The sequence below is a fragment of the Macrobrachium nipponense genome, chromosome 23, assembly GCF_015104395.2.
Source record: "Macrobrachium nipponense isolate FS-2020 chromosome 23, ASM1510439v2, whole genome shotgun sequence".
NCBI classification, from domain to species: domain Eukaryota; kingdom Metazoa; phylum Arthropoda; class Malacostraca; order Decapoda; family Palaemonidae; genus Macrobrachium; species Macrobrachium nipponense.
In genome coordinates, this window is record NC_061090.1 from 1,460,921 (window position 1) to 1,486,032 (window position 25,112).

The 25,112-nt window shown below is 40.1% G+C and overlaps 1 protein-coding gene across 1 annotated transcript in view; it reads left to right on the top strand.

Moving 5' to 3' along the window:
• The window catches only part of LOC135195790 (tetratricopeptide repeat protein 17-like), a 163,099-nt gene that overhangs the window by 4,907 nt on the left and 133,080 nt on the right, over positions 1 to 25,112 (top strand). The window contains exon 3 of the mRNA XM_064222271.1: positions 9,584 to 9,695. Coding sequence (XP_064078341.1) covers positions 9,584 to 9,695 — 112 coding nt within the window. The remainder of the gene's footprint in view (positions 1 to 9,583; positions 9,696 to 25,112) is intronic.

Consider the following 25,112-nt stretch of genomic DNA (forward strand, 5'->3'; position numbering starts at 1 on the left):
AGATTGCACATCTCAAAGCTACCCTTAAGAAAATGGAACCTAAGATGGCGGCAATGGAAGGTAAGCAAAGTGAAGTGAACAGTGCAGTGGAAAGTGACATAAGTGTCCCTAGTGTAGTGGAGGGGGCGTCTGACCGGCTCCACAATGCTGCCAGGCCTAGACCTCTTTCAAGCTCCCAAGCCCAGAGGAGAAGGAATGTCAAAAGCCGTACGGAGGTTGTGGAGGATCCCCACCAGTCAGACGTCCCTTCAGCAGGTTCTGTTTCGCCTCAGACTGCCAGAGATTGCTATAGTAAAAGCGTTCTCCGTGAGTGTTTCTCTTCTTCGGAGACTTCATCTCCCAAGAGAGGATGGAGATCCACGGATCTTTCCCGTCCCTTGAAGAGGAGCTGGAAAGCGTCTCTCTTAGATTCGAGTCCTGAGTGTTTTCCTGAGGATTTGCCTTCAGAAAGGAAGAAAGCTAGAAGTTTGTTGCTCTCTCCTGCTGATTCGTGGGATCCTGCTACGGACCGTTCTCCTTCCCCTCAGTTGGACAAGGATAGAGAAACTACGAGGATCCTTCTAAATATGCAAGATCAGATCGCTTCTCTAGTTGGAGTACTCTCTAAAGATCCTCCAAGAAGGAAGGATTCGTCTCTTCCCATCAAGAGATCCAAGTTTTCCTCTTCCGTACCTCACTCTTTAATGGATAAAGAGGCAGAACGTTCTCCTCAGTCAAGACTTGTTCTACGTAAACGAGAGGCTCGTTCTAGAGAGTTGTCTTCGTCTGACAATGATTCTCCAGTAAGGCGCGGGGCGCCTACCAAGAGACGAGAGCAACCTGTTAGCTCGGATTCGTCGTTCTTTAACGAACCCCCTGCCAGGAGTCAGGCTCCTGCCAGGCGCGAAGCTAGCCTCGCGCAAGATTTCTCCCAGGCGAGAGGCGCTAGCCAGGCGCGAGGCGCCAGTTAGTAGCGATTCCTCAATCGGAAGTGCATCTCCTTCCAAGCGCGAGGCTCTTCTTGGGAACAAGACACCAGACAAGAGAGATGGACCTTCGAAAGTGACGGTGTCCACTTCGACTTCTTAGGGGATTTCGAAGAAATCTTTGGAAATACAAGAGAAGAAAACTTCTAGATCTGGCAGTCCTTCTCCAACTAGAAGTATTTCTCCCCGAGAGAGAAGGTCCCCAGAAGACGAGTCTTCCAAAAGAACTCGTTCCCCTCCTGCTACTCTGGAATTAGAGGATGTTTCTGATGAAGAGATTCCAACTAGTGAAGGCCTCTCAAATTATAAGGTCTTAGCTTCTCTTCTACTTCAAGAATTTGGAGATTCTTTAAGCCCAGCAGCTCCTCCTTCTCTCAGATCGCTATTTTCAAGTACCAAGACACCCAAGTCTTCTTCATTTTTGAAAATGAAGCCAGCGATCTCGATGAGGAAAGCCCTTCAATCACTTAATGCTTGGATGGACACGAAGAAGGAAACTCTGAGAACAGTGTATTGCTCTCCTCCTTCCAAGCTTTCGGGCAGGAGAGGCATTCTGCAGAATCGGACTTTTCAAGCTTAGTGGAGTCTTCAAGGAGACACTCCCTTAATTCAGCTAAAGCCTCCTGGAGCATGTCAGAGTTAGACCAGCTCCTCAAGGGACTCTTCCACGTCTTGGAAGTTTTTAATTTCCTGGACTGGTCCCTTGGGGTGCTGGCTAAAAAGACCCGAGATCCGGACTTTCTCGATCCCGAGGTTCTACATAGTATCTTGTCTTGTATGGACAAGGCAGTGCAAGATGGTTTGGGAGAACTTGCCTCCTTATTCGGATCAGGAGTGGTTAAGAAGAGATAACTTTTTGGGTCATTTCTTGCCAAAGCTGTCTCTCCTACTCAGAGGTCAGCTCTGCTTTACGCTCCCCTGTCTGAACACCTGTTCCCTTCTCAGTTAGTGAAGGACATCTCGCGTTTGCTATCTGAGAAGGCAACTCAGGATCTATTGGTCCAGTCTACCAAAAAGAATCGCCCGGCAGTACCAGTTGCCAAGAAAGCTTCTCGTACTCCTCTAGTGCCCTTTCGTGGAGGCTCCTCATCACGACCCCCAACGAAAAGAAAGACCTTTGATAAACGAGGAAGGTCTTCCTTCCTTCCGTTCAAAAAATCTAAATAGGAATCATGTCCTCCAAACACCTGTTGGTGCCAGACTTCTAAAGTTTGTAGAAGCCTGGGCCATAAGGAAAGCCGACTCCTGGACTCTGTCTGTTCTGGGGAAGGGGTACATCATACCTTTCCAAGACAGACCGCCCTTGTCTACAACACCGAGGGAACTGTCGGCAAAGTACAAGGACCCTGTTCTGAGGGAGGCGCTTCTTCAGGAGATGGTAACGATGCGGAACAAGGAAGCAATAGAAATAGTGCAGGACCCTCACTCCCCGGGATTTTACAACTGCCTTTTCTTAGTCCCGAAGGCTTCGGGGGGGAGTGATGGCCTGTACTAGACGTGAGCATTCTGAACCGCTTCGTGGAGAAGAAGAAATTCTCCATGGAGAAGTCTGCTTCGGTTCTGTCAGCTCTGCGTCCGGGAGACTGGATGGTCTCCCTAGACCTTCAGGATGCTTATTTCCATGTTCCTATTCACCCATCGTCGAGGAAGTATCTCCGATTTGTGACGAAAGGCAAGATCTTTCAGTTCAGGGCCTTGTGCTTCGGCCTTTCTACGGCCCCTCAGGTATTCACGTACCTGATGAGGAATGTGGCCAGATGGCTTCATCTAAAAGGGATCAACATCTCCCTTTATCTGGACGATTGGCTCATCAGAGCAAAATCAGAGAGCCAGTGTTTGGAGGACTTGAAGACAACATTGAACCTAATTCAATCTGTAGGATTGCTCGTCAACCTCGAGAAATCACAGATGATCCCCAGCCAGAACTTAGTTTATCTGGGGATTCGGATGGATTCTCGGGGTTTTCGGGCTTTTCCTTCCCAGGAAAGGCTCCTTCGAGGCTTACAGAAAGTCTTGAACTTCCTAGGGAAAGAACGCAGCTCAGCGAGGGAATGGTTAAGCCTTCTAGGGACTTTCCTCTCTGGAGCAGTTCATTTCCCTAGGGAGACTCCACCTACGCTCACTTCAATTCTTCTTAAGAAAAACGTGGAATTGGAAGGAAGGACACTTGATGGACTCTTTCTCGATCCCCTTAGAGGTGAAGAATCACCTATAGTGGTGGCTGGTCCCTCTAGAGAAGAACGAGGGCATGCCTCTGGCTATTCGGAACCCCGACCAAATATTATTCTCAAGACGCATCAGAGACGGGATGGGGAGCGACTCTAGGGGCAAAGGAAGTGTCAGGCTGCTGGACGAAGGAACAGGAAGCCTGGCATATAAATTCCAAAGAACTGTTCGCAGTTTACCTAGCCCTAAAGTGCTTCGAACCGGAAGTCAGAGATCAGGTGGTGCAGGTCAACTCAGACAACACCACGGCGTTGGCCTATATCAGAAAACAGGGGGGGACCCATTCGTTTTCCCTTTACTAGATAACGAAGAAACTTTTAGTATGGGCAAAAGAAAGAAACATTACCCTCCTGACAAGATTTGTGAAAGGAGAGAAAAATGTGAGAGCGGACAGGCTCAGCAGGACAAACCAATTCCTCCCCACAGAGTGGACCCTCCACTCGCAAGTGTGTCAGAGCCTTTGGTCCCTGTGGGGCAGGCCACAGATAGACCTTTTCGCGACATTCCTATCCAAGAGGATAGAGACCTTTTCGTGACATTCCTATCCAAGAGGATAGAGAACTTCTGCTCCTCGGTAGAAGATCCGAGAGCGATAGCGGTAGACACCCTTCTACTAAACTGGTCAGGCCTAGACGCCTACGCCTTTCCCCCATTCAAACTACTAGGGGAAGTTCTCAAGAAGTTTGTGGCATCAAAAGGGATGAGATTAACCCTCATCGCCCCATTTTGGCCCTCTCAAGATTGGTTCACAGAGGTACTGGAATGGACGGTGGACTTCCCCAGATCTCTTCCAAGCAGGACAGATCTGCTCAAACAACCCCACTTCGAGAGGTTTCATCAAAACCTCCCCGCTCTCGCTCTGACTGCCTTTCGACTATCGAAAGACTTGTCAGAACGAGAGGCTTTTCGAGCAAGGCTGCAAGCGCTATCGCCAGAGCCCGAAGATCATCAACTATTCGGGTTTACCAATCGAAGTGGGATGTGTTTAGAAGATGGTGTAGAGCGAAGAAGCTGTCCTCCTCCGATACCTCTGTGACCAACATAGCCGATTTTCTGATTTTTCTAAAGGAAGAATCTCAGTTATCAGTTTCAACTATAAAAGGCTACAGAAGTATGCTTTCAGCTGTTTTTAGAAATAGAGGCCTGAAAATAGCTGAAGACAAGGACCTTCACGCCCTGATAAGATCCTTTGAGACTTCTAAATCCAGATCTTCACGTACTCCTAGCTGGAACTTGGATGTGGTCCTAAAGTTCCTGTCATCGGAAAAATTTGAACCTCCTCACCTTCCATCGTTTAGGGATTTAACACGGAAATGTATTTTCCTGTTATCTCTAGCTGCGGCTAAAAGAACGAGTGAAATCCACACCCTTGATTCTCGGGTTGGATTTAAGAAAGATTCGGCTATCTGTTCTTTCCAGACTCTGTTTCTGGCCAAGAATGAGAATCCTTCAAAACCCTGGCCCAGGAGTTTTGAAGTGAAAGGTCTCTCAAACTTGGTGGGAGAGGAGATAGAAAGATCACTGTGCCCAGTAAGGGCTCTTAAGTTTTATCTTAAGAAGAAGAAACTACTTGGAGGGAGTCAACAAGGTCTATGGTGCGCTGTAAGGGATCCAAAGAGACCCATGTCCAAAAACGCCTTGGCATTTTTTGTTAGGAGCGTGATTACAGAAGCTCATGAAAAATGCACTGATGACTCCTTCAAAGGGCTTAGAGTGAAGGCTCATGAGGTAAGAGCTGTTGCTACGTCATTAGCTTTTCATAGAAACATGTCTATGAAAGACATTTTAGATGCGACTTACTGGAGATGTAACTCGGTCTTCGCATCCCATTATCTAAAAGACGTCAAAGTAACCTATGAGAAATGCTTCTCTCTAGGTCCTTTTGTGTCAGTGGATACGGTGCTGGGGCTTGGAGCAAATACTGATCCTTAATTTTTTTTATGTATGTACGTAAACCTCCTTGTTAGATGGGTTCTTGGTTTTCTACTGGCAGGGGTGCTTGATGTCGCACAGGCGGCCGTTGCCTTTGTCAGTAAGTAACTAGGAATGTATCTGACAAGTAGGGTTGTACAAAAATTTTTTTTTTTGTGCTGTAATGTTATGCGTGCGTTTGTGGTTCGAGTTATTGGTTGTTTGTGAGGAGTTTGGGGATAACTCCTTTCAATCTTTAGAACTAACACGGGTGTTAAGTTAAGGTGATCGGGATCGGTGTTGTGCTCCTTGAATAAGGTTCTTGTCAAGTAAGTGGATCAGCACCCATTGACAAAGTCCTTTCAGGCTCTGCCGAGTAAGTGGATAAAGACCCCTTTGGCAGATCCACAAGAACTCTTAGCCATAGATCAATATCTCGCTGAGGCTCTTGAGACGAAGCAGACTCCTGGGCAGTAACCATGAAATCTTCCGTCTAATTAGGTAGGAACCAAGGTTTATTTTGTTTACCTACAACGTATGTTGTGATTCCTGTCTATTTCAGTACATAGCTGTCTCTTACCCTCCTCCAATGGTGTGAATCAGCTAAGTATATATCTGACAGGTAAGTTGAATGTATAAAAATGATATTCTTATGATACAATAAAGTTTTATACATACTTACCTGGCAGATATATACTTAGCTATTAGACTCCATCGTCCGACAGAAATTCGAATTTCGCGCACACACTACAGGTAGGTCAGGTGATCTACCGGCCTGCCGCTGGGTGGCAGGAATAGGAACCATTCCCGTTTTCTATCAGATATTCTCTACCACCTGTCTCCTGAGGGGAGGCTGGGTGGGCAATTAATTGTATATATCTGCCAGGTAAGTATGTATAAAACTTTATTGTATCATAACAATATCATTTTTTCCATCTGTCCATCCGCCTGTGGTGTTTGCGCTCGATAACACTGCTTCCTGGGCTTTAGATAATATCCTATTTCGAATATTAACGGTGTAATTTGCATACAGTAAATTATTAAAACACTTTTCAGTTGCAAATGTACACCCTGATATCCTTTTATTTACCTAAAACTTACACATAGCGTAACTATTTGAAGCCTGGGACGCAGTGTTACCATGCGAAAACACCACAGGCAGATGGACAGATGGAAAAAAATGGAGTATAGTCATGGTAGTAATAATATTTGGAATATACATAACATTAATTTTCAATACAAAATATCATTGTTATTCTGGTAGTAAATAATAGTTTAGAATGATCATATGTACTCTGCTTTGTCAGGGGTTTGTGGCAGCGATGAAACAAACAAAATAACGTTTTCCTTTTAGGCTACGTGCTTAGTAAAAACACGAATAGAATCGGCTTTGCGACTTCATTTAATTTTATATTTTTAATGATACAATAACTATCATTTGTACTACTACTAACAAAGAGTTGTTGATTCAAGTGTTACCAATTTTGCATTTTTAATGCTAGCTATCAATATCTTGAGGTAATTATCAAGAAAATTTTCAATCTAGCATCTGGCAGGAAAACTTGCATTTGTTTTCAAATACATCTAGCATACGTAGTATTACATACTTTGACATCAAAACTTTGTAATGTTAAGTTGAATATTTTTTTTCATTCTACTATGTTTGATATATCATGTAAGAAAAAGAACAAAATCTTGCAAAACCATTTTCAGGAATTGAACAGAATAGGTTTCGAAATTATTAGGAATCATGTTACATAATGTACAAGTACAATGTGTATGTTAGAAACATGTTTGAATCGAAAAAGAGAGCAACCGATTTAAATTGGCTGGGTGGCATTGTTGTGTATGATGTGAACTTTTTAGCACTTTATGAAGCAAAATCTAGCAAAAATCTAGCAAGAAATTGCGATTCCCATTTGGCAACACTGGCCTCCCCACGTTTTATGTTGTTATTGAAGTCATGTTTGCCGTGTTCTTTAAATTTACTCATATAAATGAGTTAGTACTACTAAATCTGCACTCAAGAAAATCTTCCAGTTTGGTCTCAAAATAGACCTAACAGACTTATTTCTCATCTATCCCCAGGGCCTGTGCTAGACTCAGGCCATCAGAGAGGCCTAAGTCTGTGTCATGGTTCTTAAAAGATGTTCTCAAACTGGCCTCAGACACTGATAATGAATCATGTGACTTTTTACCCCTCCTGAGGAAAACATTATTCCTTTTAAGTCTAGCTTCAGGAGCCAGGGTATCTGAACTGTCTGCTCTATCTAGAGACTCAGGTCATATAGAGTTTCTCCCTTCAGGAGAAGTATTACTTTCTCCAGATCATCAATTTCTAGCTAAAAATGAGGAACCACTAGATAGGTGGGCCCCATGGAAAATTCTCCCACTTCCTCAGGACCCATCCTTATGTCCAGTTACTGCCCTAAGAGCATACCTAGATAGAACGGCCCTAAGATCTTCAGGCCCTTTATTTATGAGGGAAAAGGGTGGCACTATTTCCTTAAAAGGAATAAGGCAACAAATATATTTCATTAAACAAGCCAACCCAGAATCCTTCCCTCGTGTACATGACATTAGGGCAGTGGTTACCTCCATTAAATACTTTCAGCATATGAATTTTGATGATCTGAAAAAGTATACGGGCTGGATATCTCCGACAGTATTCAAACGCCATTACCTCAAGTCCTTAGAAGCACTTAAATTTCCAGCAGTGGCAGCGGGAAACACAGTTTCTCCTGACACTACTTAAGTAGTAGTAAGTAGCTTACATCTAGATCTCTCCTTTCTACCTGCCTCACTGACATTCTTGCCGTGGCTCTGCCACCATGTAGCCTTTGTTGTACCTTGGATGCCACATGTACATAGTTGTGATGTTTCCTTGTATTTAACTTTAGGATTAATCACACTTTCAGTTATATTGTATCTAATTTTAAGGTTAATCATAAGTTACTGTATTTACTGGTTTATCATAAGTTACTGTATTTACTCTTAAGTTTTCAGTACCCTTGTTACCTAGTTCGTAATTTTATTTTTAGATTATACTAATTAACCTTAATTGTTTTTAATTTTTCCTATAATATTCTTTTGTACTCCATTGTTCCAAGCTTTTGTGGCCATTTCTCTGGTACTATTTCACGTAGCGACACGGGCTGACCCCAGAAAAGGGATTTTGACGAAGGAAAAATCTATTTCTGGGCAAGGGCCTGTGTCGCCCAGTGAAATCCCACCCTTCTCTTGTACCCCTCTTCTTTGGCCCAAGCTTGGGTGCTAACTCCAAGGATGACGTCAGAGGCGCTAGCAGTAAAGGTAGCGGGGAGTGGGCCTTAGATCGGCTCCTCTCTGGTAGAGGGATTTTGAAGAAGGATGAATCTAAATGGCAAAAGACCCCTGGTAGTGGTTTCACTCGCCCCAGAAACCATACCGACACCTTTAAATAAGGTGAGCGAGCCAGAATATTCTGGCATTTCCATTTTAGCTTTTTTCACTGGTATGTTAGCAATAATTTACCTTGGAATTGTGTGCTAAAGGGACATTTCACTGGGCGACACGGGCCCTTGCCCAGAAATAGATTTTTCCTTCGTCAAAATCCCTTATTTTTCACCTGTACCATGCTCTGAGTGATCAAAGTCTTTTGCAAGAAAATGCTGAAAGACAGAATGGGAAGTCAAATAGTAGCTTTAATTTTGTTTTCTATGATTATAAGTAAGATACCAGCTTTAATTTTGGATTTTATAATATTATCAAAGTGAGTGAATTGTCGTCAAGTAGTTCAGTAATGTGCATGTATGATGAGTGTACAAAAAGGTTGTTGAGAAACATGATAAATTTGGTTAGTTATAGAATTTTGTAGATATATTTTACTATTTGATTTGAGTCTTAACAGTCTCATAACTCATAAATTGAAAAGATGCTCAGTAGTATATGTATTTCCTTTAAAAATGATAAGTTATAGGTATAAAAGATGATTCTGCCTCTGTATTGGTGAGAATTGTGCCATATGCAGATAGGTAGAAAAGCAACCATAAACTTTAGTTATTTTGGAGAATGACTAAATGATGCATGGAGCCAAACTTGAGAATTTTCAACAAAATGGGGAGATACCTATTAGGGCATCTCTTCAAGTTAGGATACGAACAGTATTGTTTTTGTGGTGTTAATATTACATACTTTTGAATCATTGTGTGAGTTTGTGCAACTACTCATGCTTCATATTAAGAGTGGAAGTGTTTCATTGTGAATTTCACAATTTTTCAAGTTCATAGTGGAAAATTTTGCATTAGAAATTTACATATTTTGAGAATACATAGTTCAAAATTGAACATTTGCTGGAAGCTTGATATCTAGTGAATCTAAAAATTTATTATGCTGTAAGTGGTTAATCTAAATAAGTTTGTATATTAGTGGAAGAAAGAAGCTTAGCAATATAATTTTTTTAGATATTTAGTCAACAGAGTTTACTTTTTATTTTCTTGTAGGTTAGAGGACCATCTTGGGCTACCACCAAGTGCTACAGATACACATCTAGAGCCAGACTGTATGAAGGCACTGGATTTGCCATTTTCTATGTTTTCATATGAGCATCTTCAGGTATGGTTTAGTTTTCATTTGTATACTGCTCTTAGGTTGGAACACATGGACTCATGTGATCTTCACCTTTGCAAATAGTATTGTTTACTTAGTACATTAGTTATTTAGCAAAGCATGCATATCTAGTTATACTAGTTAGTCAATTAGCATGCATGGGTGCATCATTAGTTATGTAACCAAGCATGCATATATGTATACATACTAATGAAAGCTTTTTAGTCAAGAGTTTATTTCTATTTGGATAACTTTTCACTCTACCAAGACAATTTAAGAAGAATTTTTGTCAGTTTTGATTTCTCTGTCAAAAAAACAGGTTTTGACGTAGGAAAAACCTACATATTTTTGGTAGTCGCTGTTGAGTCCTCAAATGAATTTTCCCTCCATGGTGTGTGCCAGCGCCCCATGATGATCAGACTTATATCAAAGAAATATCTTTTAGCCTGGTCTTGTAGCCAGGTATTATGTCATAATGGTAAACAGTATGACAAGGGATAGAGTATAATGGACTCAAAGACAAAGCGGCAGTTTATTTTGTTTCCTACATCAAAACCTGTAGAAGTGACTATTGTGTATTAGCATTGGCCATCTTGTTTTATAATCAGGCCAGTTTAAAGACCAAGATCCATTACTCTGTTGGTCAATGCAGGATGAACCTTTTACCCAAATCCCATGGTTTTATGTCAGGGAAATGGGATGGTTTTGAGGACTCAACAGCAACTACCAAAATTAGTTTTTCCCACATCAAAACCTGTTTTTTGATAGCTTAGTCACTGTTTTATCCTAAAAGAATCATTAGACAGAAATTGACAGATGACAAAAAACTTAAGCTCACAAAATTTTCATCCCAAATATTTCAAAGTTTGAAACTAAATCATCTCGGGGTCCAATGTCAAGCCACTAGTTTCAGTAAAAAAGATAACGAAACTAAATGGTAGGATATACTTTTAGTTTAAAGTTTTATGGTGACTTACTTAAGCATACTGGGTATGGTTGCGATCTTGAGGCACCTTCCCCAGCGATAGTCAACATACCCACTCATTAGGTAGACCCCTGGTTTTCTGCTGTTGAGCCTTTGGGGTCAGGACTAACCATACCACCTACTAATACACAGTGCGGTCGAATTTTTTTTAGCTCATGGCAGTAGTGTTTTAAGAATACTGACTGATGACCACCCAGTACATTCAGAGACCTCTTCGAATGATGCATTTCTGAAGAAGGCCAATGATGTACTTACTTTCCTAATATCATGTGATCTAGGAAAGGAATATGGGTTAGCCTTTTTAATGAGGGACACTAAAATTATCCTTGGAGAGAGAGTGGTTTGTTCATGCTAGGATGTAGCCTTTCCTTTTCCTTTATAACCTGGTTTTTGGACCCTATGAAAAGGGTACCCTTTTTGCTGAGCAGGTTGCTGTCCCTTCTGACTACCTGCCTGCGTATGAGGAGAGCTATTTGAAGTGAATGAAGGCCCATATAATTTTTGATCAGTGTGCCTATTTTGGATTGGGTAAGGGGAAATTTCTGGTTTTTTGTTTCCTGAAATCTTTTTCCAGTAGAGCATACACTGTGCAGTTTTGTTGATGTGCTTGCTCTTTTACTTTAGTCACAATAGACTCCTCAAACAGGTCTTGACAGAAGGCATTGTGGCGGGATCACAAGCTTATGAGAAAGCAGCAGATCTCCCCCACATAAACTTAGCCTGTCTGGCTCCCAAACCCACCCTCAATCACACTTTCCTCTTAACACTACAAAATTCAGCAGGACAATTGACCCATACCTACATACAGAACAAAAAAACACAAACAGGTACTGATCTCTGGCTTCTGCTACTCAGGGCTAGGCTGTGCTGTCCACTGGATATAGGCTATAGGCTAGCTGACACACAACCACCACCGACAACCAAACACAAACCAACCACCCGAGACCCACAACCCCCACAAAAACTCAATAACCCGACAAATCAGTGCAGACGAACACTAACAGCCTGAAAGAACACAACAACCACACGACTTCCCCCAGCACAACAACCCGCCAAAACCAACACTGCCCCAGACTCACAGACACCGAAAATGCACTACCAACCTCCTTAACCTCACCACAACCAGACAGACACACGCACAACTTCACAACCCCAAAATCTATCAAATAACACCAAAACAACTAAACACCAAAGGATAACTGCTGCCAAAACCGACACTAACTTCACAGGACTCCTCACTCCCTACAACTCTCGTAACAGACTCCCACTGACTTCCTACAGAGCGCCACAACAGACATGCTTCCGACCGCCATTTAACCACTCCCATTCATTCTTCCACCAATCTCTCTCTCTCTCTCTCTCTCTCTCTCTCTCTCTCTCTCTCTCTCTCTCTCTCTCTCTCTCTCTCTCACACAACCTTTTGGAGATGTTGTCAAATATAAACTATCATTACTCCTCCATAGCATTAGACTGTAATAAGCAGTCACATTTGGAAGCGATTTGTTGGAGTTTTCCAGCACCTCCATATGTGCTTTTATGTGCTAGTCTAAGAAGTCATACTATAGAGCTTCCCACAAAGTTCTTATAAGGCTTTTAGCCACAACAGCAAAAATCATCCTAGATTCTTCTGGAAGCCTTTTTGTGGCTACTTGTAACAATGAGGAAGTGGTTAAGACACTAAGGTGGTGGATCCTAGCACGAAACTGATGCTGATGTCCCCTCTGAAGTCTTTCTCATTAGGGTACCAAATTGCTGAGTTGCAATATCCAAGGGGAGCTTTTTCCTATCAAAGGAAGTTGAAGTGTTGCCCATTCTTCGGTGGAGTTTTTTTAAACTGGGATAACCAAAACAAATGGTTTTAGTTCTGCCAATGGTTCACACTTTCTGGTTACTACATAATTTTAAAAGTGTGCCTTCACATGGTTTATGATTTTAAATGTGAAGGGGCAGAAGGCTGGTGGTACATGATGAGCAACCTGAGTTTTGTTCATGATAGAAGTATAAATCCATTTTCCATTTACCTGATGAAGAGTTTCATCTACGGTTCTCAATGCCAAATTTCCAGGTAGAGAGTTACCTTTTGAAGTTTCTCCATGTTTGGCACAGGTGGTATCAGGCACCATTTAGTGTTAGGAAATGCTGCCCTCTCCCTAAATTCAACATGCACTACTTCAATCATGGTCTTTTTCTCATTGATAAGGTACTTACCATCCTGTGAGATAACTCTTCTACTGCAAGATGCCAGACGCTTACATTTTGGTGTATGCATTACTGGGTGTTCAGAAACATGCATTATGTTCATTATTTGTTGCTGTTTGGCAGCAAAAGCATCTTTGATGTCACTCATTATTTCCTTACGGAACTGATCTAATACTGCAAACTGTATCCCTTTTTTGGGAGCTTGTGTAACCTGCTTGTGTATCTACAGCTCAGCTGCTGCTGTTTGTTTCCCAGGGGGGCAGAAGTTCTGATTGCCATAACCTTCTGAAAATGCTGCCATTTCCACTGGGTTCAGGTGAATCCTTATATCCCTTTTGGGGGAAGGATCCTGATCAGCTTCTGAAAGCTGCATGGGGGCTTGACTTGCTTCTACAATGTTTCCCCTGTGGTTAATTGACATCTGTGTCCCTGGTCCTTCTGGGTTCAGTAAGATTCTTTTGGTGTCAATATCTACATCAAAGTTTTGCAGCCCAGCACCGTACAACCAGGCAGCAAGAGAGCCTGACTAAATTACAATAGCCTAACTTTATCCCATCTTCTAGTTAAAAAAAAAAAGAAGAGAATTATGAAAGTTTTGCTCGTTTGGTAAATGTGTACAGCCATGAACAACCGAACGGAAATATTTTGCAAAGTACAATCAAATTGGATAACAACATCCATTTGCCATGTATTTCAACCATTGCTGTAAACAATTACAGCAGTTAAGTTATAAAGGACGTTATATGTAATAGGACTGATATATTTTTAGGTAATAACTTTGTTTGCTATAGATCAAAGATCAGTAAGGAAACATACTGATAGATTTAAACAAAGTTGTAGCTGAAGCTGAGAACACTTTTTGTGCTGCTAATGACTGTTATTGTGCATCAGTAACAAAGATTAAACTCCCATAAACTTATCTGATCAAACTCAACCATAGATAAAGTTGAGAGAGAATCATTTTAATCAGAACTTCAGGTCTTGAAAGAATACAGTTTACTGCTGTTTTCACGCCGATAAAAGATAAATAACTTGATGGTAAAGCTCGTACTACGAAGAAATAAGTGAAATTAGCGAATGGAATCACGTAATTTTCCTTGCACAATAAACATGCCCACAAAGCAATCTGTTAACGAAAAAAGTAATTTAGTTCCTGAGACGTATTAAATTCATATTTCAACTTGAAATTAACAGTTTTTATAATGAAAAGATGACCTTGTCTCATATGAGTAAAGTATCTAGATATTCTTTTATGCTAACTAGAAGCAAAACAATTCACTCCAAATTGAGTTAAATACGACGAAATAAACTTGTATTTGCCAACAGTTGATTTCCAAAGCAAAACATTGACTGCTTTGTTAGTATTTTATGATACAATAGGTAATATGAGAATACAGGCAGTCCCTGGGTTATGACTGGGGTTCCGTTCTTGAGACGCGTCGTAAGCCGAAAATAGTCGTAAGCCGGAACATCGTCAAAAATCCTAAGAAAACCTTACTTTTAATGCTTTGGGTGCATTCAAAACTATGTAAACTGCATTCTTATTGCATTTTTCATCAAAAAAATCTTTAAATATTGATTAATTTGCATTTTTGGTGTCATATTTCATCTGCCAGATCGGCATTTGTAGGCGTCGTAACTCTGGAGCATGAGTTGTAACCCTGGAACTTGCGTCGTAACCCTGGAAATAATTTCTGATGAATATAATTGAAAAGCGTCGTAACCTCGGAACGTCGGAAGCCGAGACCGTCGTAACCCGGGACTGCCTGTACATACAATATAATAGGATAGAGTAATGTATAATTTTTAAAAGATTCACGGAAAAGGTGCATATTCATTATGTTTTTATTCCATAATTATATGTAGGCGTCAGCAGCCTGATAGTTATCGCTCAATTATGCCAATATCTGTACAAATCTGTGTCCAATTAACATAGTATCCATGTTCGTATACCATAGGGTAACTTGTTAATGTTATTCAATTTCTCTAAGTACTGAATTATCATGAGTCAATATGCATTGAACCAAGGGAATTAGCTGAAATTAATAATTACTATGCCATATATGTATAAGTATGCTGTGTAGTGTAGGGTACGCTACCTTATATGTAAAGATGGTACTGATTACCCTAGTGTAGGCTAGGCCATATTCGAGATACAATTTTTTTGAAATACGATGGGTTTTTCGGAACCTAACTCCATTGAAAGTAGGAGAATACCTGTATTTAGGCAATTCTACACACTAACTCCACACGGACTGTGAGGAACAGTCCCGTAAATGCAGAAGCCACTAGGAACTGAGACGTCAAATGTCTTTTTGCTGTTTCTGATACTAGTTCCTAGTGGGTTACAATTGACCCCTCGAAAATAATGGTTAAATTTCAACAAGAAACTCAATTACTATAGAGAGACTATTTTCATAAAAATACTCGATGCAGAGTTATTACCTAGATCTGCCTATATCTATGTTAACTCAAACGTTTTGAGGTTTAAATCAACTTTGAAGTCTTGTTTATGTCTGTATTACTTAAATTTAACCCTTGTGGATTGGTTATGTTTAGGTTTTAATTTTAATTGTAACAACACCTAATACCATTCAGGTTAGTTTTGTGACTAACCCAATTTTACCAACCTAAGCAACTTCTCCATAAGGTTTAGGTTAGTATCGCTGGTATAATCTACTCTGACCAAATCTGGTTAAGTTTCTACTTATTACTGTGGTTAAGTTTCTACTTATTACTGACAAAAAATTTAATGTGTAGCCTTATCTATTGAGCCCAGTGATTTTTGAAGTTTTTAATAAACTGGTTTGTAAATTTAAATATATATATATACAGGCAGTCCCCGGGTTATGATGGTGTCGGCTTACGACGTTCTGAGGTTACGACGCTTGTCAATAGACGTTATTTCCAGGGTTACAACGTATGTTCCAGGGTTACGACGCCTACGACACTCATCTGGGAAATTAAATAAGACCCCAAAAAGGCAAAATAATCAATATTTGAAGGTTTTTTTTATGAAAAATGCCTTAAGAATGCAGTTTACATAGTTTTCAATGCACCCAAAGCATTAAAAGTAAGGCTTTCTTAGGATTTTTGGCGATGTTCCGGCTTACAATGATTTTCGGCTTACGACGCGTCTCAAGAACAGAACCCCCGTCGTAACCCGGGGACCGCCTGTATATATAGGCTAGCATAAAAAGTCATAGAAAACAGAATATTTTTTGCTTAGCCTCGAATACTTTTAGTGTGTTGTCTTACGGATAACTAACCTATATAACGCCTTCATATCAATACTAACCTTCATGGTAAGTTATTTTACCTTATAAGTAAATTAACACTTACTCTAAGCCTAACTTAGAGTATCTAATAAGAATGACGATTTCAACACTCAATTTTACATGTTATGTAAAAAAAACACCATCACTTAAAATGTAGACAAAGTTTAGAGTACTATCCCGTTTGGCACCTGTTGCCAATTTTCGACTAGCCTTAGGATACGTATTCTAGGCTAACAATTCAAACTAAGTGTGTTATTAAGGGTTTACTATTGAACCCTAGGAATTACTTAGCTTGGTTTATTTTGGTCATGCTAAATACTTATGTCAAATAAAATTAAAATGGTGTAGCCTGTTTATCTACTTCTAGGCACTTATCACTGAAATATTAGGTCACTTCTTAGTCAGGGTTATTTGAATCACCTTTAAGCTATATAGTCTTAGGTTACAGGCTACTGATAATAGCTATCTTAGTTTAGAATAATTGACCTAAATCGGCTAGGCTAATAGCTCATATAGGCTAGAGAACACAGAAAACCTGGAGTTCCGGGGCACACATGTTGACGAGGCCGTGAAGGAGCAGAAGAAGCCAGAATAAAAGCACATGCACACACACGCACAGAAACACAAACAAAAACAGGCAATGAACTGGGTAAGGCCGAAAGAGGTCAACCACAACTCATCCAGGCAGTTTAAGAAAAGACTGACGCTGTGGCGTGGGTGCATGGTCCTTGACCACTTTTCACCCTATATACGCACATGTTGCCAGAGAGTCTACGACAGTTCGCCGCGGACAGTTCGCAGCGTGCCAGTTCGCCGCCAACCTTTTCGCCGCGAACCCTTTCACCGCTAATGTAAAAGCTGGCAAACGTGCACAGGGTGCATTAAAGTAGGAATAGGATAATATGAAAGTATAGCCTAGAGATTGATAATTTACCACGTTAGTATTATTATCATTTTGTCAATGATAAAACCAAATTTGCCTCAAAATGAAGAAGCTAATACAAAGCTTATACAGTTTTTTACTCGACCGCATCTGTTCAGAGATTAAAGGACGCAAACTACCACAAGTTGGGTTAGCGTGGTCAGACAGTTTGCCAAATGAGTAAAGTAATCCTCGCAGTTTTTTTCACTCGACCGTATCTCGGAGATCAAAGGCAAAAATAGGCAGAAATAAAGAAAGATTGTTTTGAAAAATTTAATCATGAAACTTCATTTGAACACTATATAATATCTAAAACTATAGAATATCTAAAATATGATTCATACTGTATGATACATTAGATCGTGCTGTCTCTTCAGAAGTTGTGTGCTAGTCCTCGTAGATAGTCCATGGTATCTCTATTACGATAATCATTCACGATAGTTTCGATTCTCTCATTTAAAAGTTCATATTGGGGGCGACGTCGGGGGGGAGGATTTCAAGCCAAGAGTCCATCAATTTCAGTGTCTCTAAGTTTTTGCGATAGAGTAAGTCCTTTTATGAATTTCCATATCGAAGGCCGAATTTCACCCAGTGTGACTTGGAAAGAACGATGCCATGCCTCGACAACGGCACGATTTGTCAAAGTCCGCTAGGACTGTCATCACTTCAACGTTGGCTGCGTCTCTGAGGTGTGTATGGGCACCAATACGCTTGGTTATTCTTCCTTGGTGAACATGAATATGCGCCTTGCAGGAAGAACGTTGATCACAACGCCAGAACTGCGTTTCGCCGTCTTTTGAAACCTTATCGAAAACGTATGTCGTGCCGTTGTCAACGAATTTCTCCTTTCCCCGAACGGACAAAACAGGCGGCGTTATGGCTTTGGAACGTTGAAGAACAGAGCACAGAGCAATGAAGACTTTAAGTGATGACTCTTGGTTCGTGCGGTACTTATATACTATACAATTTTCTATAACTCACCTTGTGGTAGTTTGCCTCTTTTGATCTCTGAGATACGGTCGAGTGAAAAAACTGCGAGGATTTACCCATTTGGCAAATTGTTTGACCACTGTATAAGCTTCGTAAGCATCTTCATAGAGGCAAATTTGGCTTTTTCATTGAGAAAATGATGATAATACCAATAATGATAATAATAGTAACGTTATAAATTATCAATCTCTAGGCTATACTTTCCTATTATCCTATTCCTCATTTAATATATCATGTGCATGTTTGCCAGCTTTTATATTGGCGCCGAACTGGCTCTGCGGCGAACTGGCACGTGGCGAACTGTCCGCGGCGAACTGTCGTGCTCCTTTTGCCAGATTTCACAAGATTCCTCGCTTTCATCTGCGATTTAACCGAATCCAGCTAGGCGCTAGAAATTATCCTGTTGTTAAGACTGAAGGTTTGTAGCTATGAAAAATACAAATTGTCTTAGAAATTGTGTCATACTAAATTAATAATGCTTCATGGAGTATTTCTTTAGTCAAACAAATTTCCAAAAAGAATGACAAAAGTCGTTCAAAACGATTCTCGCTTTCATAAAGAAGGCTAGCATGGATTGTGTATAGCTCTGACCATGTGCTCTATAAACACAGGACGGCCAAACAAAAAACAGTTTCCACATTCACAACAAAATTTTGTTCTACAGTTTTTAACCTAAATGTTTCCACTAATTCTTAAAAATAAGCACTTAACTTTCAACATTCTGGGATTCCATGATTCCTGGAGAGTGATCTTGAAGAAAAAAAAATGTTTCTCAATACAGAGGAGCACTGACTGAATAGACCTATGTCTGTGTTAATCAGAGGAGTAATGGGTCTTTGTCTTTAAACTGGCCCAATCATAAAACAAGATGGCCGATGCGCATGCGCAATAGTCACTTCTACAGGTTTTGACATAGGAAAGTGGGTACAGCTTTGCTGAAGACCAGATAAAAGGCCTTTTGTCTTTGAGTCCATTATACTCTATCACATGTCATGTGTTTATCATTATGGCATAATACCCGGGTACAGACCAGGCTAAAAGATATTTCTTTGATATTAGTCTGATCACCATGGGGTGCTGGCATACACCATGGAGGGTATATCCCTTTGAGGACGAAACAGCAACTACGCTATCAAAAAAGGAAATTCATATTCCAAATAGTAGAAAAAATTAGGATTGGTTTTATAGTAGTAAAATGTTCAGATGTAGGAAATCTTGTTCGGGTGAGGAACTGTAGCATCAAAACAAACCCTAACATTTTCTTCTCTCCTTTATTCACATTCTTATGGAACAATATTTGGACAACTGTCCATCTTCAGGTTTTATACATGTATTTCCCCAGTTACAATGGGGTTACGATACCAAAACCCCATCATTTCTTGAAAAATTTGTAACTTGAAATTAGCTTAGCCTACAGTAAATCTATATATGTACATAAATGGTAGCCTAGCTTAAACTTTACAGTACTATACTCTATACTGGCTGTCCCCGGGTTACGACGGGTCTGGCTTACGACGTTCCGAGGTTACAACGCTTTTTCTTAAATATTAATTGAAAAATCCACCCTGGGTTTACGACGCTTGTTCCGAGGTTACGACGCTGACGCTTCCGACGCTCCGAGTTTACGATGCTTTTAAAAAACTCATACTATGATAAGAATCCTTTATAGTTTAGCACAGTTTCTCTCTCTCTCTCTCTCTCTCTCTCTCTCTCTCTCTCTCTCTCTCTCTCTCTCTCTCTCTCTCTCTCTCTCTCTCTCTTTGTATTTTCCGATGAAAATAATCACTAATTAGTGTATTTTGATGTTTATTTTCATGACTAAATACATTTTTATAATACAAAAATTATTTACTATTTTCAAATATTAATTTTGATTAATAATGTATTAGTAAGTTTAATAAGTTGAAATGATATCACATAATAAAAATAATAATTCTCTCTCTCTCTCTCTCTCTCTCTCTCTCTCTCTCTCTCTCTCTCTCTCTCTCTCTCTCTCTCTCTCTCTCTCTCTCTCTCTCTCTCTACTACAAAGATGTATGTTTTTTTGTATGATAAATAAATGATTTACTATTTTCAAATATTAATATTAATTTATACAGCAATAATATTAATTCATTAAAGAAAATACCATAGTGAATTAGTAAGATTTTAGCTTATATTTAAAAAATTATGGAAGAATGAAGGAAATCCAGTCTTCTTCTCAGTAACCTTTTCCTCGAGATCCAGGTACTAAAACTGTCAGATATATCAAGTTCTGTGACAGCCAGGAGGGGGAAGAGCTGCAGTGTTCCAATCACGTGGTCCTGAAATTTTCCTCTCTCTCTCTCTCTCTCTCTCTCTCTCTCGCTCTCTCTCTCTCTCTCTCTATCTCTCTACCTCTCTCTCTCTCTCTCTCTCATTTACTGGAGACTCAAGATTTTTTATGTACTTGTACTATTTGTTTTTAATACTTTCAAATAATAATAATAATAATAGCTGTAATTACAAAATTCATATGTGATAGCATTTTAAAGAAATACAATACGTACTAATCTATCCATGTCACTTTTAATTAAGGTTCTCCTCTCTCTCTCAATCTCTCTTCTCTCTCTCTCTCTCTCTCTCTCTCTCTCTCTCTCTCTCTCTCTCTCTCTCTTTTGCCACACAAGATAATAATATGTCATAGTGGTAAACTCCCTCCCTCTCTTTCGCTGGAAGCGTTATAAGTATTTTTTGAAGAGAACAGAGAGAGAGTACCACTCCTCTCTCTCTCTTCTCTCTCTCTCTCTCTCTCTCTCTCTCTCTCTCTCTCTCTCTTACCGAGTTGAAAGAATTTTTATGGTACTAGTATGTAAAATGTTTATTGATAATTTCCGTTATTTAATAATAATAATAATAATAATGATAATAATAACAATAATAATAATAAAACTTTAATTACAAATTCATAATGGTCGTATTTTAAAGAGATGAAAATGACCTTTCCATTTCACTTGTAAGGATAATTCCTCTTTCTTACTGAGATGAGAGAGTTTTTATGGTAGATGCACGTGTTTTATTATATTTTCAAATAATGGAATGATAATAATATAAGAAGAGTAAGAATAATAATAATAATAATAATAATAATAATAATAATAATATGTTTTATTTCGCTCGGGGCCATATACATTGAGTATACAAAATACAGACAGTAACATACACAATCTAGATACATGAGACATAATAAAAATAGAAAAAGAAAATGAATAATCGCGCTTATCCACAAAATAGCTGAGGTAGCATAAAAGCTAGTAATCATCATACTGGTAATAACAGTAATAATATTGGTGAGAAAAAAAAATATGCATTGAGAGTAATAACAGTCGGTGCACATATTATATAACTCAAATTTCAACTAGAGACCTTAGGTGGTTACAGTAGTCAGGTCCAGAGGGCTTAATACATAAATTAAATGTAAATAAAACTTTAACTTGTTAGGAATCACAGTAATAATGAAAAATTAAAATATCAGCAATAAATGTAATAATGACAAAAAACTGCAGATGACATCTTGCCAATACAGAGATTAAGTCCTTTAGGGGACAAATAAGGGCCTCATTTTTCCATCTTTCCCACAATTTGGATCTTCTTCTTGCTTCACTCCTTAGGATGCTTTGTATGAGCGAGTTGCTGCTGTTTCTCACTCGGGTTACCAGACTGGACATTGTTCGCCTAACAATGATTTTTAAATTGTCCAGGTGGTTTTCAATGAACATCTGTGTGGCGGAGTGGTAGCCGGGAGTGTTTGTGAGGCGTCTAAGAATGTCATTGTGCACAACAGTGATGCGTCTCATGGTCTCTCGGTATAGTTCGTCCAGAGGGAGCACATATAGAATACTGTAGCAGTACGAGAGGAATAGCAGCAGTTTCACGTCTCGGTGACAGAAGGCAAACCTCCTTGCAATCATGTTGCCAGCTGCACATAGTTTCCGACGCCTCTGTTCAATGTCTGCCGTATCTTTAAGGTCGTCGGTGATAATGTGACCCAAATATGGAAATTAGTGTACAAATTCCAGCCGATGGTTTCCGAGGAAAATTTGAGGTTCTGCAATATGCTTAAGCGATCTCGGGAGCAGCGACATGCACTGGGTCTTGGTTTCGTTGTAGATTATATCAAATTCCTCTGCATATTGGCGGCAGGTGTCGATGAGTCGTTGGAGGCCATGCACTGATGGGGAAATCAGAACCATATCGTCGGCGTAACAGAGGTTGTTTATAGTTGTTTCATTGACGGTGCATCCGATTGGGAGCGAGTTCAGTTTGACATTCAAGTCATCTGTGTACGTATTAAACAGGTATGGAGAGAGAATGCCCCCTTGCCGAAGCCCGTTTAGGGAGCCGAAGGTGTAAGATAACACGTTACCCCATTTGACAGAATTGCTGTGTGGAGAACCAGCAATGTAAAATGCCAATTACGTACAGGGGTGTGCCCCTTTTATGCAGCTTCAGGAAGAGCTTCAGGTAGTTTACTCGGTCAAATGCTTTTCTCACATCTACAAAACAAAGGAAAACAGGAGAGGCTGATGATAGGTAGTAGTTCAGCAATTCTTTCAGTATGTAGATGCAGGTGTCGGTTGAGTGGTTTGCTTTAAACCCGAACTGGTTGTCAGTGGTGTGTAGAAAGGGGAGAAGTCTAACTAGAAGAACAGACTCAAGTATCTTCGATGCGATCGTTGTGATTGCATCGGCCGGTAGTTGCCAGGGTCAGCTGCATCCTTTAGCTTGATTTTGATTAATGGTATTCAAGTGAACTAAGAGTAGGGAGTCTGGAAGAAACCGGTGGGTGAATTATGCACGCATTGAATAGGGCAGCTAGCAAAATGTAAATTATCGGATGGCAGAGTTTGAAGGCCTCTGCAGGAAGACCATCACAGCCGGGCGATTTATTATTAGGTAGGCTGTTTATGGCATCGCTGATGTTACCTGGCGTAATACGGTCTGCAAAATGAAATTGAATGTTGTCAGTAAGGAGGTTATCTACATCCCTTCGGGAATCTTGATCATTTATGCAATTCAGGATATTGTTGAAGTGATCGCCCCACATACTTGCAATAGCTTCGTCTCCGACTGCTTCCCCTACTCTCTGTGATAGCTTTTAGTTTTGGGATTAAAGACTGGGATATCTTTCCAAAGACGAGGATAATCACCAGATTCTAAGTTTCTAGACATTGCATCGGCTCTTAGTTGTTTTTCATTTAACCTGCAGTGCTTAAGAGCAAGTTTTGAACTGCGCTCTCGCCCTGTCTCATAGCAATGCAGTGTGCCCTTCCCTGGGGCTACCATTTTGCCTCCACAGTAAAAACATTTCTCGTGAGTATGTATACAGATCTTTAACCAAGTCATTCCATCCAGGTATATTACGAGAATTACCTTGACGAAATCTGTAGGCAGTCCTGCCCGAAGCAAGCAAAGCAAAGGAGATTATGTTTCGAATAGAATTCATTCAGATCCCTCTTGTGGTGGTCATTTCTACAATTTGTGTTAATACAAAGTAAGGCGTCTGCCGGTTGAACTAATGACCGCAACCTGGTTTACGTGGTCGCCCAAAAGTATCTGGTTTTCTGTTGGTTTTTAAAATCCCAGTTTACTGCTGGTGGGCGATCAGTTACGGGGTTCACGGTAGGGAGGGTTGGGGTACTGAATGACACCTGTAATGGGATGTGATCGTAGCCCGTTGCAAGATCATAGCGAATATTGCAGGTCATAATAGAATCATGAAGTTGTGGAGATGTGATGCAGTGGTCCAGCTAGGAAGTTGTAATAGCGTCGCTCTATTATGTACATATGAATAAGAGGAGGGAGGGAGGAGACATTACATCGCTAATTTGGAGAGCATGATTTTGACAGAAGCGAGTAAGTTCATTATAATTGTTTTGTGGGGTGGAGAATTAAGGTCCCGATTATACAAATATGATCAGCAGGAGAATCATGAATAATACTGTGTAAATCCCCTAGGATCATGCAGTAATGATCAAAATTATTGTTATTTTCCCATGGCATATAAACATTAATAATTAGGATATTAGAGTTCCCTACTGTCACTTGAAGCCCCAGCAATCTGTCACTCCTGTAGGTCATCACCTTAATCGTATTGTCTAACGATTTGTGCCACAGGAAAGATGGGAGATGAATGTGCTGATCATTTGGGTGGATGGGGGGTTATTCTGTATCAATTTCCCTACCTCAACTCCAGTGACACTCGGAGCTTAACAATGCCATACAATGGTCTACGAATTTAATGGTTTTATGTAATCTCTCTCTCTCTCTCTCTCTCTCTCTCTCTCTCTCTCTCTCTCTCTCTCTCTCTCTCTCTCTCTTACTGAGATGAGATCATTTTCATGGACATTATGTAATAAGTTTATCATTAATATTTTCCAATAATAATACTATTAACTGTAAGTACAAAATTCATATCTGAGTATTTTAAATACAATAATCATTCCATTTCTCTCTTTTAAATACTGTAAGGACAACTCTCTCTCTCTCTCTCTCTCTCTCATCTCTCTCATCTCTCTCTCTCTCTCTGCTCTCTCTCTCTTTCTTCCTTTTATCTCTCTCGCTCTCAGCAAAAAGAAGTTGATAGACAGACAACAACATAATTGCATACAGTCCTCTCTTTCTCTCTTCTCTGGAGAAATATATGTATTTGTGGGAGGGGGAAAAAGTTGCCTACAGACGTTCATTTCAATCTATTGAAACCTTTCGTAACGAGTTATTTCTCTCTCTCTCTCTCTCTCTCTCTCTCTCTCTCTCTCTCTCTCTCTCTCTCTCTCTCTCTCTCTCTCTCTCTCTCTCTTGTATTTTTTAATGAAAATATACAGTAATTTGTGAATACACAGTGTTGCACATGAAAAAAGCAAATTAGTGATAATTTTAGAGATACGGCCCTAAGAAAAATTGCAAATTAGTGAAATTTTCCCTGTGGACATGTTTTCAAGAACGTCGTTCCGGCTTACGACGATTTTCGGGTTACGACGCGTCTTAAGAACGGAACCCCCGTCGTAACCCGGGGAATGCCTGTATATGAT